This window comes from Dermacentor andersoni, chromosome 7 (genome assembly GCF_023375885.2).
Source record: "Dermacentor andersoni chromosome 7, qqDerAnde1_hic_scaffold, whole genome shotgun sequence".
NCBI lineage: Eukaryota > Metazoa > Arthropoda > Arachnida > Ixodida > Ixodidae > Dermacentor > Dermacentor andersoni.
The window spans coordinates 130,912,517-130,930,668 of NC_092820.1; the positions used below are offsets into that span (position 1 = coordinate 130,912,517).

The 18,152-nt window shown below is 47.7% G+C and overlaps 1 protein-coding gene across 1 annotated transcript in view; it reads right to left on the reverse strand.

The window, feature by feature from the left end:
- Window positions 1-5,905: 5,905 nt before the first annotated feature.
- LOC129385609 (uncharacterized) overlaps window positions 5,906-18,152 on the reverse strand; it is a 46,483-nt gene continuing 34,236 nt past the window's right edge. Inside the window, exons 4-6 of the mRNA XM_055072404.1 lie at window positions 12,046-12,069; window positions 9,333-9,350; window positions 5,906-6,197 (exon numbers count right to left, since the gene is read on the reverse strand). Coding sequence (XP_054928379.1) covers window positions 6,052-6,197; window positions 9,333-9,350; window positions 12,046-12,069 — 188 coding nt within the window. The 3' untranslated portion in view covers window positions 5,906-6,051. The remainder of the gene's footprint in view (window positions 6,198-9,332; window positions 9,351-12,045; window positions 12,070-18,152) is intronic.

Below are 18,152 nucleotides of genomic sequence, written 5' to 3' on the forward strand. Positions count from 1 at the left end.
ACTGGATGACAAATGTGCCCCCTAGAATGCCGGAGGCTTAGGTATGAATGGCGGGAGGAATGAAGCGTTAATTTTCATGATATGCGGGTTTCACGTGGTCGAACGACACTGTCTTATCTTTGCCGCGGACGTCAATCTTCAAGGTTTTTTTCTGAACGCAAAACCACGCGAAAGGGGCCTTTATAGAAAGGAGTCAATGGTGGGTTGATCGAGTCGCATCGCGGAATGACGTGCGTGGTTGTTTCCATTGTCGGAAAACTAAACACAGGATTCCCCGGGCGATAAGTGGGGGCATATACGTCGAAGTTGGTGGAGCCAGGAATGTAGCCTCTCTAAGTGCTTCGCCGGCGCTGGCGGAGTGCCTTGCTGGGTGTCGAAAAACTGGTCTGGAATACAGCTTGCTCATCCATAGAGCATCTCGGCAGCGCTGACTCCGAGGTCATCCTTGATCGTTGTTCACAGCCCCTGTAGTACTAGGGGCAGCCTTTCCACCCAGTGCTGTCTGTCAAGTGTGTCGTTAACTGACGTCTTCAGTTGTCTGTGGAGACGCTCGACTATACCGTTGCTCTGTGGGTGGAAAGCCGTGGTGTTATGCAGGTGCGTGCCGAGCATCTACGGCAGGGCAGAAAAAAGCGAGCATTGGAACTGTCGGCTTCGGTCAATAGCTAAGCGCAAAGCGCTACCGCACCGAGACACTCACGTAGAAGCATGCGCTTCCGCCACTGCTTCGGCTGTGATGTCTTGCAGAGGCCTCGTCTCAGGCCACCTTGAGTACCGGTCGACACACCTGAGAAGGTACCTAAAACTTGGCAGGGCGGAAGAGGCCACACCAAGTCTAAATTCACGTGATGGAAACGGCTCTCTAGTAGCCGAAACGGCTGGACCGATGAATGCATGTGCCGGGTCACTTTCACTGCTTGCCAGGCTTGGCACCTTCTTGCCCAGCGTCGAACATCTTTGTCGATCCCTGGCCAGATGAAGCGGACTGTGATAAGCCTCTGTGTCGCTCTGATGCCGGGATGGCTTAGCCCGTACTGTGAATTGAATATTGGCCGCTGAAACTGATGAGGCACGGACGGTTGAGGCCTGCGATATGTTGCACGTGACCAATGTGGTTCTGTAGGGAAGCGGCACCTCCGCAAGCTGCAGCGACGAGTTTTTTTTCCGCAATTGGTACAGCTCGGGGTTCCTTTGCTGGGTGAGGCTAGAGCTTGAAAATCCAGTATGTCAGCTGCCTCATTTTCGGTCCCAGAGATAAGGTTGATGTCCGTAGAAAATTCGGAGATAAAGGAAAGTAGCTAAAGCTCACGGTCTTAGTACGAGGAACTGTTGCTCTTGAAAACGACGGTTAACGGCTTGTGGTTAATTAGGATGTAGAAGCTATACCCTTCAAGAAAAAAAGGAAAATGCTTGACAGCGCAATAGATGGCCAACAACTCCCTCCTGAAAGGGGTGTTATGAGCGTCTGTCGGTTTGAGGAGCGTTCAGAAGAAACCCAGCAGCCTCCAGTCTGTGCCATCCTGCTGCTGTAGTACTGCACCCAGGCCGTGGTCGACGCGTCTACCATAAGGCGAGCTCGGGTGTCGGGCAATGAATGAATCAGCAACACTGCAGTAGCCAACTGGGTTTTGGCTTCCTAGAAGGAGTGTTCATGTTCCGAGGACCAGTGGAATGGGCGGTTTTTTTGGAGTCATGACGCAGCAGGTCGGTAAGCGGCTGAAGAACTTTCGCGCAGGATAGTATAGAGCGCCGGTGAAAGTTTATGAGCCCCAGAAACTGGCGCGACTTTCTGAAGGACGTTGCAGAGGGGAAGTCCTCTATTGCCCGCACCTGTGATTCCAGTGGTTTGATGCGTTGGGGTGAAATGCGATGGCCAAGAAAATCGAGGGCTTCAACTCCGAAAGAGCATTTCTGCAGCTTTAGGACAAGGTCGTGTTCGTCAAGTTGCTCATATAGAAGGCGAAGATACTCTTTGGGTTCTTAGTCTGTGTGACTTGCTACGAGAAAGTCGACAAGGTAAACGAAAATGAACGGGAGTCCGCGCGTAACCTCGTCCATCAACCTATGAAAACTTTGCGCCACATACTTCAAACCGTAAGGCATACGCAGAAGCTCAAACAGGCCAAACGGAGTAGTGATTGCTGTCTTCGGAGCTTCGCTGTGTTCGACAGGAGTTTGGTGGTATGCGCTCATCAAATCGATCTTGCTGTATATTTTAGTTCCTCCGAGATGAGCGCAGAAATCATGTATGTGGGGAAGGGGATCTTGATCTGGATACTGGTGGCATTCAATGCTCGGCAATCACGGCAAGACCGCCAGCCGCCACTGTCCTGCTATGGAACCAGATGGAGAGAAGAAGGCTAACTGCTGGAAGAAGGGAAAAAAAATTGGAGGACGCTTAAGCTTCGCCTTCAAGAGTGCAACGCGATAGTGTAATCGCACCCCGTTCGCACCGCCTACTCAAACGCGCTACGCCAGCCAAACGTCGCGATCGGCGCAGATAGCCGGGCCCCGACGCGCCATGAAGGCGGACGCGATCATGGGGCGAGTGGCGCGCCACGTGTCGGGGCAGCGCCGTACATTGCGAGGAAGAGGTCTTCTGTGTTTGCCGCAAGATGGCTCTGCGTGCACGCAGAGCGCAGAAGAAATGTAGCGGAAACGTACTTCGCTACTCGTGAAACTTTGACTTCTGTAAGTTACATGGTCATAATTACCGATATACACCGCAGTATAACTTTCTACGGCACATTTCTAAGGCAACACCGCATTCACTAGAGGCGATTTTGTCCCGTTTTGAAGGAAGGAACTCGTGGCTGAGTGGTAGCGTCTCCGTCTCACACTCCGGAAACCCTTGTTCAATTCCCACCACCCTATCTTGCAAGATGTTTTTATTTATGAAGTGCCTTCTGGGATTTATCGCTCACGGCCAACGCCACTGACGCCGACGACACCGGCTTTTTTTGCGACACGAGCTCCTTAACGCTGTCACGTCAATAACGCCGAGCCGGAACGGCGGGCAACCTCTAGCCTCCGCTAAGCAAGCCTTCATGGCCGCGTGGCGACAGGTGGGCCGGTGGTGGTGATATGATGTGTCACCTTGTTTTACACGGGAGCCCGTCGTTTCGCGGCTGCATGAGGTGCGGATGCTCAGCAAGTACTTTGTCGTAGGTTTAGAGCGGCCGCAATCTACGGATGCCAGATAAGGTGAGCTTGAACTGCAGGCCGAGTACCGTGACGTATGTGACGTTATGTTTCATGCGCCGATCGCGAACACTCACATTTAGGTTGAAATGGCTGAGGAACTCCGCTTCCAGTATCGTAAAGCTCACGTAGGCGATCAGAGACACCCATCTGTGCAAGCGCCGGAGTCCGATGTCTATCGCTAATCACCGGAGCCCACACGGCGCGACGGCAGTGTTCACCGCGTGGAGCGTAGGTGCGTACTTGCCGCGTTGGTTATTTGCGGCATTGGCAGCAACGATAGACAGCTAGGCTCCCGTCACGACGAGGAGGCGGGTGCCGGTGATCCGACTGACTACAAAGAATAGGTGCCTTACGCCAGGGCCGATGTCGCATGCCGCCGCTAGCGACTGGCCGGTGCGTTTCCCGTCCACGAACAGCGCTGGGTGCAGTGATTGCTCGCTCGCGAAAGGGCCGCGGTACCAGCACAATTGGCGTGGCGAGTGCCTAGGTGCGCTGCGAGACTGAAAACGAATGGTCGCGGCGAAGTTGGTCGCCAATGTTGCCACCCGTCGTCAACTTCTCTAGTACACTGCTAAGGCGGTCGACTGTTTGTTCCAGACGTGAGAGTCTGTCTGCTGCCTCTGAGACTCTCGCAGCTGTGATAGGCAGCTGTGGTGCACACGAGGAGTCGCATATGCGGTCAGCGAGTGCAGCTAGCCCATCGAGACTCGTCTGCTTGGAATCCGCGAGCATCACGCCTGCGGACCATGGGATACGCTGCAAGTACTGCTCGTGCGAAATTGGAAGCTGGCTCCCGTTCCGTCTATGGCATCGGCAGTGTCGGAGGGTAGCGCGGCAAGGACGGGCTGTCTGTGAGGTGATGCGCCGGAGTTGAAAACGGGCCTCTGCTTGTATAAGCCAAACTCGAGGATTCTCGTGCCATAATCTGGGAAGCTGAAGCTCTGCGGCGACGTATGACAGGAGACGTTAGCGTGGGGTCTTCTCTGTCAGCAGGAATAAGAACAGCGTCGTCCATGGCAGTGTTCGAAAAAAAAACGTAAATGTCCTGGGTCACCCCTTGTTGGGAGCTTGGTTTAGCGGAGGCAAGTAATACACGTTTTGAGAGGTTGAGAACGAAGAGTAGACTAGCTTTATTCCACAGTAAAACATGTTTGTCGAATGGCAGTGGTGGCACGTCTGCCACCTCACATCCCAAGAAAGAGCAAGGGTCGATGACCCCCACCTGGTGGCCAGGCGAGGTAATTGTATTTCACATAACCAGGGGACAAATCACAAAGCGCTCGCGTGTTGTACCCTCTACTGAGCGAGATAGCAAATTTATTTCCTCTACATCACGTGTGTGCACTACTGCAGCCGCTGACGTTGCATCGGTCCTTCTCCTCTGCTTTCATAAGAAAGCTAGTCGCGAGCCGTACCCCCTCTTTCTGGACCTATGTTCTTTTGTTTTTTTTTTTTTGCAAAGCCAAACACAACGCTTGCTGCCTGTCATTGAGTGCTTGCCGAAGAAATATAGCTTGAAACTTCTTAATAAATACGGAGGTCAGGAAGAAAAAAAAAAGCCTTGTTTATTGCCGGTAAGCAACATTCCTCATAAAGTGTCAAGAAGCAATTTGCTAGCACGAGGAAGCGTTGGTTATGTTGTGTGCCCAAATATTGTCTACACATAAGAAACCACACCAGGAAAGCTAGTTCTAGGTCTAGACTCCTCGGCACAGAACGACGACAGGGGAATTATGCTAGTGTGTGATATGTGCTTGGTTTTAATTTTATAAAATGGGTTTTTTCTGGTAGGAAGTTGGAAATTTCTTCCATCAAACTGTTGTTGTCTCACAAAAATTTCATCTTTCTGTGCGCCGAATATTTACTCTTCAATATAATTCATGTCCTTTGTGATTTTGCAATATGCATTAAAAATGTCAAGAATAGAGGTAGCTTTTCTTATCACTGTTAGCTTGCTAATTTCACTGACAGATGCGAAGGCGCTCGTCATAACATGGAGCTGTTGTGTCAGCTGGGCGATGGCTTGGACAAGGTCACCGGTACAGCCCGGCCCTACAGCCACCGTGGATGCTTCGATTCCGTCCCCGAACGATGGGGTGGGTACTTGCCACAGTGGTAGGGTGGCGGGCTCCCTAAGCGTCGTCGGCGTCCCTGGACAGGAGGGACCCAGCACGCCGAAGTTACGTGAGGACATACTTAGAGCTGAAACGCGTCTAGCCAGGTTAGTTGTATATTGCGCCATTGTAAAGCAGAGAAGAGAGACAACCCCCATTCCTGGGCCGGCTGTTCAATTCTCTGTCTCCTCGTCTTCTCCTCGCCCTGCGCCCCCAGTGCGAGCAACTGAGGCCATGTTCACTTCATCTTCACGTTATGCATATGTATACTGAGCATTAGTATCGCACCAAAATTCATATATGCATATGCGTCTTCGAATTATGAGGTACGTATTCTCTTGAAGTGTACGAAAATGTGAGAACGCTAATATATTTCCGCGGAACTTCAACAGCTGTTAGTACTCCAACCTTTCCTGTAAAAGATGCTTGAATAAAGATGTTTTTCAATATACTTTGGCAGAGGAGGTATGTAGGCATATATTTTACAGCTTCATATTGAGAATAGTTTCGCGACAATTTTATTTAAAAACCAGTTAATTTTCACAACATTGTTTAATGAAAAATAATCGTAGTAGATTACCTGAGTAGCTTCGTGGTTTATTAGTATTTGTTTAGAAGCATTATTATTATAGCGGGCATATAGTGCAGTATCCAAGAACTTTGTATGCGTCTTTTTTTGTGGATTTTATTTCACAGTATAGAGCTCTTTTTGCGACCTTAAAAGTGCCACGCATCACTGCTTCGATTTTATCCTAAATCTGCACCCGTTATTAAAAAGCGTCTGGTAATTCTTGGCGTGTTTTACGTATTCTGTTTTACATTGCTCCATCGACGAATTAAGGTCCCTTCCGATCGCCATGAGACTGTAATTCTCTTCACCTGAAAGAATTATAAAAGATATTTCTGCACAACGCCATGAATAAATGCGAAAACGAGCTATGTGAATACCTGAAATTAGCTACAATTTCAGTAGGTTTTCAAGAATAACGTGTGCGGGTTACTAGGTGAACTATTTTGCTTGCTTGATTTTTATAAAAATATTACACGCTGGAGTGACTAGTGCACGAATGGACACGGGACACTAAAAAGGTGACAAGGACAAGCACGCTTGATCTTGTCGCATTTTTAGTGCTGCTGTCTACTCTTGCGCTAGTCACTTAAGCATGGAAAACCAACTAGCCCGGTCTCACACCCTGCTTCAATATATTGCAACCTCTTTACTGTGTTCTTAATACCAAACTTTTTCCACGGTATTTAGGTTAAGATAAGAAGCACTTCTGGGGCCCAAATGTATTAATAAAGCAACATAAACGTGACATGCTCGTTATAGAGTGTACTCCCCTTTATTATAATACTACTTTAGTAGTACAATATCTTGCTGTGTCATTTTTTTGTGCGCCCTCTCAGTAGGAAAAGTAGGGTCTCTTGTTCAATGGTTTGACTTTATGAGTGTCCTAGCAGACCGCTGATGACTAGAGTCTATTGCCTAACCTATACAAACAATTGCAAACACGCTCAGAAATACGTATTCCTTTGCTTTAATTAAAGAAAACAGTTTTCGTATGAAATACAGTGATTGAGAAGATGGATGGTTTCTTTTATAAAACACATTCGAACAAACCTGCTGCAAGTACCAATGAGAAAGAAATAGATACATGCTATACATTCTCGTGCAGCCACGTGCAAAGCTTTAGACGAGATTGATTTATCTAGAGCAAGAATGTTTGTAAACATTTAAGAAAAACTTGAAAAATTGAAAAATAAAGACATTTAAGTGTTACCTTGGGAAACAAAACTAAATTCCCAAAATCGAGTAAATGACGTTCATTGAAAAGCGGCCCACACCTACTGACCCGCACCCAGTGACCCAAGTTGGCATCAAAGAGGTTTATTCACGACCGGTACGGACCGCGCGGTAAATATTCAGCACTCAATGTCACCGTCAAAGGGTGTCTTCGAACACTGGTTGGCACCCAGTCCCGCATCCACAGTGATAAAGCCCACGCGTGGTCATGCGGGCTTTATCTTGAAAGCTATTTCATTTGGGGGCACAGTCCACGTGTGCCGACGGTTCGTAGCTTTGCATGCGCTGTTGCCTCACCGCTGAGTTTGCGTTGAGACGATAAAGCACGAAAGTCGCATCGCTTGTTTCCTTACGCCAGCGTTTCAACAGCGAGTGCCCGTGGTCATCCAGTTTGAAGCCTATCAATCAATCAATCTTTATTTATCCTGAAAATCTGGATGTTCTTCAGGGCCAAAAGCCTCTGTACGCAGCTTGACTGGGTCCCTTAAGACAGTTTAATTGGCAGCATGCATGCAGCATTGTACAATTATACAGCCAGGAAAATGAAAGCAAACATGTCGCGATTACACAGGATGTTGGTACTTACTAAGATAACAGATTTACAATATACTAACTGTTACATACTATGAATAAATTGATCATTTAATATACGTGCTCTCAATGCACAAAACGCCTCTGTAGCTGGAAATAAGCAGGTATAATTACCTACCAAGAATGCAAGAATAAAAATTCAAGAAGCATATTGCGAAATTGTTGATAAGAAGATTACTGCCTACTATGTCTAACAAGGTAAGAACAATATACAAATGAGGCATAAATGTGTCGTTCCGATTATCGCAACATGAAAGCTATTGTTCCCGACATAGATACAAAATATCGGCACAATTTTCGGTGTGTAGCAGTCGTTACTTCTGGAAATTCAATCAAAATGGTTGCTAAGTGGAAATGCAGTGCTTGTAAATTGTATTCAGTTCAGAAACGAGGTACGAACAACGAGGCAGTTTTTCGAGTGTGTGTATTGGTGTCATTATCTTTTAGGCATCCTATCGTCGCAAGGAATTCTTTATAAGTGTCTGAAAAGTAAAAGTACTGTAAAACCTGAAATTTGTGCAAGTTCTGTATTGGTATGACATTGTAATGTTAGTTGGAGCCAGGTGAAGAATGTTAGCTATATGTCGAAGAATATTCTTTTGCAGAAGCTAAATTTTATTTAGGTTCTGTTTAGTTGTAGAGTCCGGACCAAGCTGCAGGTTTGCGATGCGATGCAAATAGCGCGTAATACACCTGGACTTTACCTTCTCGAGGAGCTCATTTTCTTTCTCGGTCATTAGCAGCCGCTCAGAAATTACTACCTGAACGCTGTTCAGGCTTCTGTGAGGTGTTACAGTAACGGTAAGGTCAGCAAGCTTCTTTTGTGCGAGTAGCGCATCACTCTGCTTTTTGGATTTGACTTCTACAAGCAGATCTCCTGAGGACAGTTTTTTGGCTTCATATTCTTCGCCTATGTTAGCTACTAGCCATTTCTGTATTACAAACACTGATAGAGTGGCCACTGGAGCGTTTTGCTCAACAGCGTGAACTACCAGGAACTGTGGAAAATTTTCAGCACATTTCTGAGTTGTAACTTTGGTTCCTTCGGTGCGGTACCATTTCCGGTTCCGATCGCTTTCTTTTAGAGGGGAAATTGAGAATCCATGCGGCATGTATGGATTAAGGGTTCCTATTGTGTCACCTGTGTTTCACCCTTATAGACACAAGAAGGTCCCGGAGTCCCCCACCTGGTAAACAGACGGGGAGCCCGTCGGCCGGGGCTTGACCATGGCTCCGACCGCCACCGTTCATGGTTTCTACCCTTCACCTTACAACCTGTCGCCACGGCGCGGATTACAGCTTCGGTATGAGGGCTAAGGGTCCGTGGTGGCGCCAAGCACCATCACCTTGAGTCTCAAGGTGCCCTTGCGGGGTCATATTTTTTTTTTTAAGTCCTAGCCCATTGCTTTATTGTAGTGGGTTAAAGACCCACGTGTATATTACTCATTTTGAGCTACAAACTACGCTGAACATATTGACATGTCTTGTGGCAATATTCGGTGGAAAATATGTATCAAGACAATGTTTGTGCTCAGCACGTGCTGAAATAAATGAAATAGTTAAATAGCACAAGAAATAATACTTCTACAAAGAACTTTGACAAATTATTATATACTTACGTACGTCTTCGTGGTGCACTACAAAAAGAAGAAAGATGTTTATATTAATTTACTGTTTGTTACTATTAAAAGTTTTAATTAGGTTGAAAAATCCAATATTCCTTTTGACGGTGTTCCAATCTCTAACCAATAACCTGAAAACGAGCTGAAGTATCATTTGGCGAGCAGTTGTATTATAGCATAAACCTTTTCAATTTTGTTGTACAAGTGTTGTGGTAGTCTGACGAAATAAAAATGACTGAACAAGCTTGTATCCTAAAAATCCCATTGAGCTTTCGTGAGAGTAATTACAGCGTAAGTAATTATTCTTGAATAATTATTTTTTGCTCAATGTGCCCGAAATCCGAACAGTTTAACCCGACTGCACGTCCGCTTGCTGCAACACCAGTGGCCCAAGAACTGTTATGAATGAACTAACGCTCCTCATTGCCTCAACAATGCCACTACCATACCATTTTGTAGGCTGTGAGCGTCGCACGGAGCGCGCTAATTGTAATAATAGGAAGCCAACACAAAGAGATTGCCACTTCCCAACAAAACAGGTCTGGAAACAGGTGGAGTAAGCACCACTAAATAACTTTTGTGACCGGCGGCTTCGCTGCGCCAGGCATATTGTTTTTATTCTCCGCTACGTCTGTAAACGTTTACACAGGAGATGACAGTTGTCTCACAAAAAGTCAGGTGCTCGATAAAATGAAAAAGTAATTAAAACAGGTTTATTAGATACTATATGTTTCCCCGCAATATCAGTGCGTAAATGTTATCTTCGTTATGGCAAAGGACCGATAACAAAACACCATAGGCGTCATATACGTACACTGTGTCAGATTTTTCTAACTTGGCTAACCTTAGCGTAGACGCACTAGACATAAGAAGCCGAGAGAGGTTAACTTCAAGAACAACAAAATGGAAATAATGGGATTTGACATCCCAAAACCATGATGTGATTATGAGGCACGCCACAGTGGAGGACTACGGATTCATTTTAGCCCCCTGGAGTTCCTTAACGTAAGCCTAAATCTATGTACTCGGGTGTTCTCGCCTTTCGTCTCCATCGAATACGATGGCCGTCGCCAAGATTTGATTCCACGACCTCGTGCTTAGCAGCTCAACACAATATGGAAATTAAAGGCCATTTTCATTCATTCATTTACTCAATGCCATCTTGAACTTAATATTAGTAACCAACGGGATGAAGTATCAGATAGGGATGGGTGTGTGGAGAAGTGCTGTAAATGTCATAATGCCGTAATGTGATGTGAAAGAATACTTTAGTGTTTAAATAACAGCGCAAGGACAGCAGAGGAGACGGAAGAAAGAACAAAGAGAGAACAGCTTCTTCTGTCCCCTCTGCTATCCTAGCGCTGTTATTCAACCTATAAAGCATGTTTTACCAACAAGCCCAATACTACACCCATTTGAAAGAATACTTTTTACACATTGTACAAAATTTCATTGCAACGATGGTCATGTGAGAGCTGGCTGCAATATTTGACTCCTCTGGTATCGAACACATGAAATGTTTAAGTATGATCACATGAGTGAGGATCATGTAGTGGGTGGCTACTGCGAGACACAAGTAAGCAGCAGGGAATTTTTCAGGTCCGGAAATAGGTAGGCGATAAGATAGCTTATAAAAGGCAGATGCAGCGCATGGAGAAAATGGCAAAAATTGTGATTTACACTTCATATTTGTGTATGAAACGCCGATGTAATTTTAACGTAAAGATTTCTGGTAGAATTCTGGTAGTGCTGTTTTGAACGTATTCAAGAATGATTGTGTGACCTACGTTGTTGAGTTCCAGGCAGTATTGGGGGCTCTACGTAGGTTTCACCTATCATTTGAACCCGAGCGGTTTTTGTAATCTAGAATCAAAAAGGCGCTGACATGACATTTGTGACTAATAAAGCTTGCGCGAAGTGTACGCCCTGCACATTTAGATAATAGAAAAGTTAGCGACAAACCTGAGAGTGTAGTTAATATAATAATAATTATAAGTTGAAAGACAGAGACAAGAAGCAATATACAAATAAATGTTCTAGTAAATAAGCTTTACTCAGCCAAAAGGCAACAGCCCGCGCTATAGCTTCAAAGTGTTGTCCTCTTGTGAACAAATACCTCTTTTTCATCTTAAATACAGCTATGTAGAACTACCCTACGGCTGTAGCGTAGTAATTCCCTGCCACACGTATGAATGAACTGCTAATTTAGGATATTTTGTGGCAGCATATGCTATTTATCTGCTGCTTGTCTTTGATAAAAAGAAACTTTATAATTCCTCTGGAAGAAACACGTGCTCCGACACTTTCTCGCATGAAAGAATGCAATCAAGTATACCCATGGCAAATCTTTCAGCATAAAACGCCAACAGAAAAAGTGTTCACCGTTAGGCACGAAACCCATTTTATTCAGGCATACCTAAAACAAAGTTCCTAAGGTGGGTTCTTCGCAAGGGAAAAAATAATGAAGGCAGGAGACTACGTTTGTGATCCCTATGTTTTCCCTTCTTTCTCCGAGTTTGAACTATACGATTTCCACGTTTACGTGGTAGTCAGAATCTTGCTCTGTATAACGTTATTGTTAAGTGAAAATTCTCGATAGACACAGAGCTAATATTGTCCACATAAGGGGTCCTCTACGAAGACATCGTTGACTGAATACCATTGAAACGGTGAGCTTTTGCAAGAACTTTCAGATACAGTATCTACTTACATTTATCTTCTTCGCTCAGTGCACCTGAACGGCAGAAATAAAAATAAGATATATAACCTAATTAGGAAAATAAGCAACTGGAAAGCGCAAATCATACGATCAAACAATCCAGCTTAGTGGCCAAAGAAAGTTCCAGTGACAAAACGGCGGAAAAAATAAAATGAGAATTTAATCATTTCACAAAGAATAAATGTAGCATGGTCTTAATAGAAGAAATAAAAAATGGGCTATCAACACAAGGCACGCACACACACACACGCAGAATATTTATATTTGTTTATTTATATATTTGCCAAGAGAAACTTCTGTGGGCCCCACGCACGTAGTTAAAAGAATGCTTTAAAAAATATTTACTTTTTAAAGCGTCGGCAGCGCCCTAGTCAAAAGGTTAAAAAGTAAATGTGCTTTTTCCGTAGGAGTGTTCCTTCTTTCTGAACAACATTTAAGATTTTTTTTTTCTGAAAGAACCAAATCCAGAAAGAAAAACTGGGCTATATATGACAGGAACACAAAGCACCCCAAGGTATCTTCCATTTGAAAAGATTTGAAATTAAATTGGGTCAATTGCTGATTAAAATGCCAACTCTAAAAAAGGGGTATGGACATAAAAACTAGTGAAATGCTGGACCTGTACGAATTGAACTGAGCCATATTAACTTCACCAACGGGTGGGCTCCATGAAACCCTCCTGGGCAGCCTTCAACGCTGCCCAAGACCAAGAAAATGAGGCGAACTGCACAGAAAAGTGCGTCTTTTGCAAGAAAAGAAACGGAGCCTCTAGACATTTTGCGGTCGTCATCACTTCCTACACTCTTCATTCTTTTCATGGTACAGATAATGGTACCGAAGAAAACATTCACGGTGTAAAATATATCGTTCAGTATTGCGAAAGCGTTCCAGCGATCCCATTTATAGTTCTTCCGTGTAGCTAAGGCAGGCAAAAAAGAACATTACAAACAAAATAAATCAATCACTGCGTGGTGGTGGTGGTGAAAAACTTTTATTGATGAGAAGGCCAAAAGTAAAAACAAATTAAAAAATTAAAAAGCAGCGTTGTGGGCGGCCTTCAGGCTGCCGGTTGTGGCGTCCAGGCCATGCCTAGTCGCGACGTCCTCCGCCCAGTTCACCAGCCGGAGTTGGATATCCGGCTCGGTGCTGGACAAAGCAGCCTCCCACTGCTGCAGATTGCTTAGGCGCCAAGAGGCAGGGGGCAAGTGTGCCGGACAGGAGAATAGGACGTGAACGTAATCGGCGCGGGAGCCGTCACATAAGCGGCAAGCCGGCGAGTGCGTCCCGGGGTGGAAGAGGGCAAGACGTGCGGGAGTAAGATAGGTATGGGCCTGAAGGTGGCGCCATAAGTGTTGGTGGGGCTGGGAAAGGGATTGGTGCGGAGGGGGGAAGGTGAGACGAGAGAGGCGATAGTGCTGCGTGATATCGCGGTACGTGAGGAGCGCGTCGCGCGTATCCATTCCCGGCGGGGACGGGCTTGCTCGGTCAGTCGAATCTCGAGCGATGGAATTGGCCGCCTCGTTACCAGGATGGGCCGCGTGAGCGGGCACCCAGATGATTTGGATGGGGCGAGAGGGAACGGTATCGGAACGCAAGATTCCGATGGCCGGGTGTGCCACCCGTCCAACCGCGTAGTTGTGGACCGCAGGTTTGGAGTCGCTGAAGATGTACTTCGCGGAGGTTTGCGTGATGGCAAGGGCAATAGCTGCCTCCTCGGCCTCGACAGAGGTAGAAGTGTAGACTGAGGCAGTAAGAGTGGGTCGGAGAGAATTGTCAGTGACGGCAAGGGCATGTGCTGGGTAGCGGCGGTACGGGGCAGCATCTACGTAAGCCACGGCGGCCTGCCGTTCGTACTGACGCCAGAGCGCGGAGGCTCGCGCTGCTCTACGGGAGGGGTGGTGTTCGGGATGCATATTTTTAGGGAGGGGATTAACGGTTAGGAGGGGGAAGACATGGGAAGGGATGGGCAGTGATGTGGGAAGAGGAATAAGAGGGGAGAGATTAAGGGTGGAGAGAAGTGCGCGACCCGGGCGGGTGCGGGAGAGACGGAGGAGCTGGGCCGTGCGATGGGCCTCCGTCAGCTCCGTCAGGGAGTTGTGGACGCCCATCGACAGTAACCGAGCCGTCGACGTAGATGTGGGAAGGGACAGGGCTGACTTATATGCGTGGCGAATGAGGCTGTTGACTTTGTCTTCCTCGGTACGAGAAAGGTAGAGATACGGAAGAGAATAAATGAAGCGGCTGAGAACAAAGGCCTGGACCAGGCGGCGGAGGTCGTGTTCGCGCATGCCGTGGTGGCGGTTTGCGATGCGGCGTATGAGGCGGACAGTGTGGTGTACAGTGTTTGTGAGTCGAGTGATGAGGGTGGTGTGCTTGCCATTGGACTGAAGAAAGAGTCCGAGGATGCGGAGGGTAGAGACGAGAGGAATGGGTGTGCCGTCAAGGTAGACGGTGAGTGGAGAAGGCGACAGGGGGGCCATCCTCCCAGGCCGAAGGAGCAAAAGCTCCGATTTGGTCGGGGAGCAGCTCAACCCGATGGCCCGGGCGTGAGCTGCTACCGCGTCCACACCTGCCTGTAGAGCGGTCTCCATGTCGCCAAGATTGCCGGTGGTCACCCAGAGGGTGATGTCATCGGCGTAGAAAGCATGAGACAGAGCTGGGATAGCTCGTAAAGCACGTGCCAGCGGGAAGAGGGTGATGTTGAACAGAAGAGGGGACAAGACAGAGCCTTGGGGGGTACCCTTGTTGCCAAGGGAGAAGGAAGGAGAAGAAAGTGGGCCGTATGAGATTTCGGCTGTGCGGTGGGCGAGGAACGCAGTGACGTAAGCATGGACACGGGGTCCGACATGGAGGGAGGAGAGAGCGTCCAGGATGGCGGTGTGGTGTACATTGTCGAATGCTTTAGTAAGGTCCAGTGCCAGGATAGCTCGAGTGCGTTTGTGGTGGGAGGGGTGTAGGACATCCTCGGAAAGTTGGAGCATGACATCCTGGGTGGACAGCTGGGGACGAAAACCGAACATGGAGTCCGGATAAAAGTCATGATCATTCAGATAGGTCTGGAGGCGGGCCAGGATGACATGCTCGAACAGCTTGCCGAGACAGGAGGTGAGAGAGATGGGGCGGAGGTGTTCGAGGGCAATAGGTTTGCCGGGTTTGGGGATGAATGAGACACGTGCATGGGTCCAGGAGGATGGAAGAGTGCCAGCCTGCCAATGTGTATTGAGGAGATCAGTAAGGGCTTCGAGGGAGGGGGTGTCTAGGTTGCGGAGTACCTTGTTAGTGATGCGGTCCGCCCCCGGGGCCGAGGTGGTGCGGAGTGTGAGTAGCGCCGCACGAACCTCGCCCACGGAGATGTCCGCCTCAAGGTCAGGGTTTGGGGAGCCGGAGTAGGTGGGAAGCGGAGTAGGTAGGTCGGTGCAGAGGTAGTGGTCCCGGAGGGCCGCCAGGAAGTCAGTATCGGTGAGTGGGGAGGAATGAAGGAGATGGGAGATATCCTTGCGCTGGGAAGCTTTAGTGTGTGTAGGGTCTAGCAGCACCCTGAGAAGCGACCACGTGTCGCGGAGGCCCAGGTTGCCTGCCATGCGGTCGCAGGTCTGGCCCCACTGTTGTCTAACGAGAGAGGCGCAGTGCTCCTCCATGTCCAACGCGAGTCGGGCCAAACGGAGGCGCAGGCGGCGATTGACCTATCTTTGAATGCCAAATCGAAATTTTACTCCTGGATACAGGCTATATAGGTTATTAACATTCTAACTGCAATGCAGCTTTGAGTTGCTTTGATGACATAAGCGAACTATTCAAATTGTTGCCGCAGGCTCAATCATTGTGTCCGTATTAATCAGTTAAGTTTTCTCTGCTCCGCCCAAAGCAAATCTGCCTACTTTAGAAATAAAGAAAGGCACCATATGTATATTAGGTAAAAAATACGAATACCACTAGAAGCAGCATCACTGTAAACGCTTCGCACAAAATGACGCAATGTTTACAGCTCAGAGCGCTGCCCTATTAACTGCTCTAACTTCTATGTTCCATGTAAAGAAACCTCCCTTTAGGTAATGGATGGGCTGGGATTAACTGCGAAGCACCTGTCTTGGAACTCCGCACATGTGCGCTATCGCCTGCTGTCCTTTAGAAACAGCCACATCCGTTATCCGGCGGGAGGCGGGATGATGAAGATGGGACCCGGTGCGCTTCAGTGGTGTAGACGACGGTGATGTATGCAAGAATGGCGCCCACCTTACGACAGAAAAAGCATCCATAACTAATGGAACGACACCACTATACTTAAAAATGCCTTCTACAGCTTTCGGCGGTGGCTATATTGTGCTTTAAAAAAACTGCTGTCGTTTTAGCGGTGAATGCGGCAGAATAGAAAAATAGCATTACGTAGCACCTATCGGAGGTCGCAGATTCATGATTAAACCAGGTTCGTCCCATGGCTAAGTGTTGTTCAGGAGCTCACCCGACCCAGGACCTGCTTTTTGAAGAGCGAGGTGTAAGTAACGGTGGTCCGGAGCAAACCACCGTGAGTTGTACCACACACGCACACGCACACGCACACACACACACACACGCACGCACGAACATATATATATATATATATATATATATATATATATATATATATATATATGTATATATATATATATATAGTCACGCTGCACGACTCGGCCGAAGGAAGAGAAAGTAGAGGTGTGCGCGAGGAGCTGGCCGCTGCCTGTTGGCTTTGCATGGCCGTCGTCCTGTCGCTTGCTCTACGCTAACCATCCATCCTCTTGTAAATAAACCCATCCCGTCCATATCGAATTTGGTGGGCGTGCTGGATGGATCACACTGGACGACTCCGGTGTACTGCCCCTCCGATGCAGCAAACGTTTGGCCGGGCAACCACCGCGAGACACTGACATGAGGGATTCGAAGCGAAATTCGGAGGTCGGAAAGTGAGAGCGTGACCGCGTGCGAACACGTGGCATACCTTAAGTATGTGCGGCATTGATTGCTTTTAAAACATTTGTGACAATTACTTTGCAGCGTTTTAAGGATTTAAATTATGCGGGTATCGGATTTTGCTAGAAGGCACGTGCTCTGCGTTATTAAAGTAACGTGGTATTGTCACGTACAAGTTTGTGCTGCTGTGAGCAAAAGGACGTTGGGAAGTGAAGAGGAGGTGTAAGTGTCTCGAAGATCGGTTGATGGTGCTACCATGGCCAGTGAGCTACATATATATTGCACAGCTTATACGTTGTAAATCCATATATTGTACAGGAGACTACACAATTTACGCCGTTCGAACTTGTATACGGGCTCCACGTCACGTCTACACTTGACGCCATGCTACCTCTGGTTGATATTAGCCCGACCAGCGAACACGCGGAAGAATTCGCACAAAAAGCCGAAGAAGCACGCCAGCTTGCTCGGCATCGCATACGGAGCCAAGAGCATACCGACACCCTCGATACAACCAGGGTCGACGCGACGTCCGTTACAATACCGGCGCCTTCGTGTGGGTCTGGATGCTTATCCGTCGCCGTGGACCCTCGGAAAAGTTGCTCCACCGGTATTTTGGTCCCTACAAGGTTACACGCCGCCTCAGTGACGTGACCTACAAAGTCGTCCCTTGCAGTTCTGACCCAGGTCTGATCCGTAGTCGTCCTAGCGCGGAAGTTGTTCATTTAGGGCGCATGAATCCCTACTATGCGCTTACGTGAACGCCGAGATTCACCTGAGGAGGTCCATTTATTGTCGCCGAAAGAACGTTTTGACGTGACCGAGACGGTCGCTGTTAGCCTGGGGGTACCATTGACACAATGATGCGGGTCTCCCACACCGCGAGACGGCGCGCGCAGAGGTCGGCGCCATGAAAGACGATGAAGCGCGTGAGCTGCACGTTCTTCTGGCACGCCATTAAACAGAAGCGTCTATTTTGTAATACTCCGTCTTCAGTCTACGATAAAGTGCGTGAGCTGCACGTTCTTCTCTTGGCCCGCCATTAAACAGAAACGTCTATTTTGTAATACTCCGTCTTCAATCTACGTTACAATATTTTCTCCCCTTAACATTTCGGTGGAAGTGCGGGGTGATCTTGCCACAAGCCGGCCCTG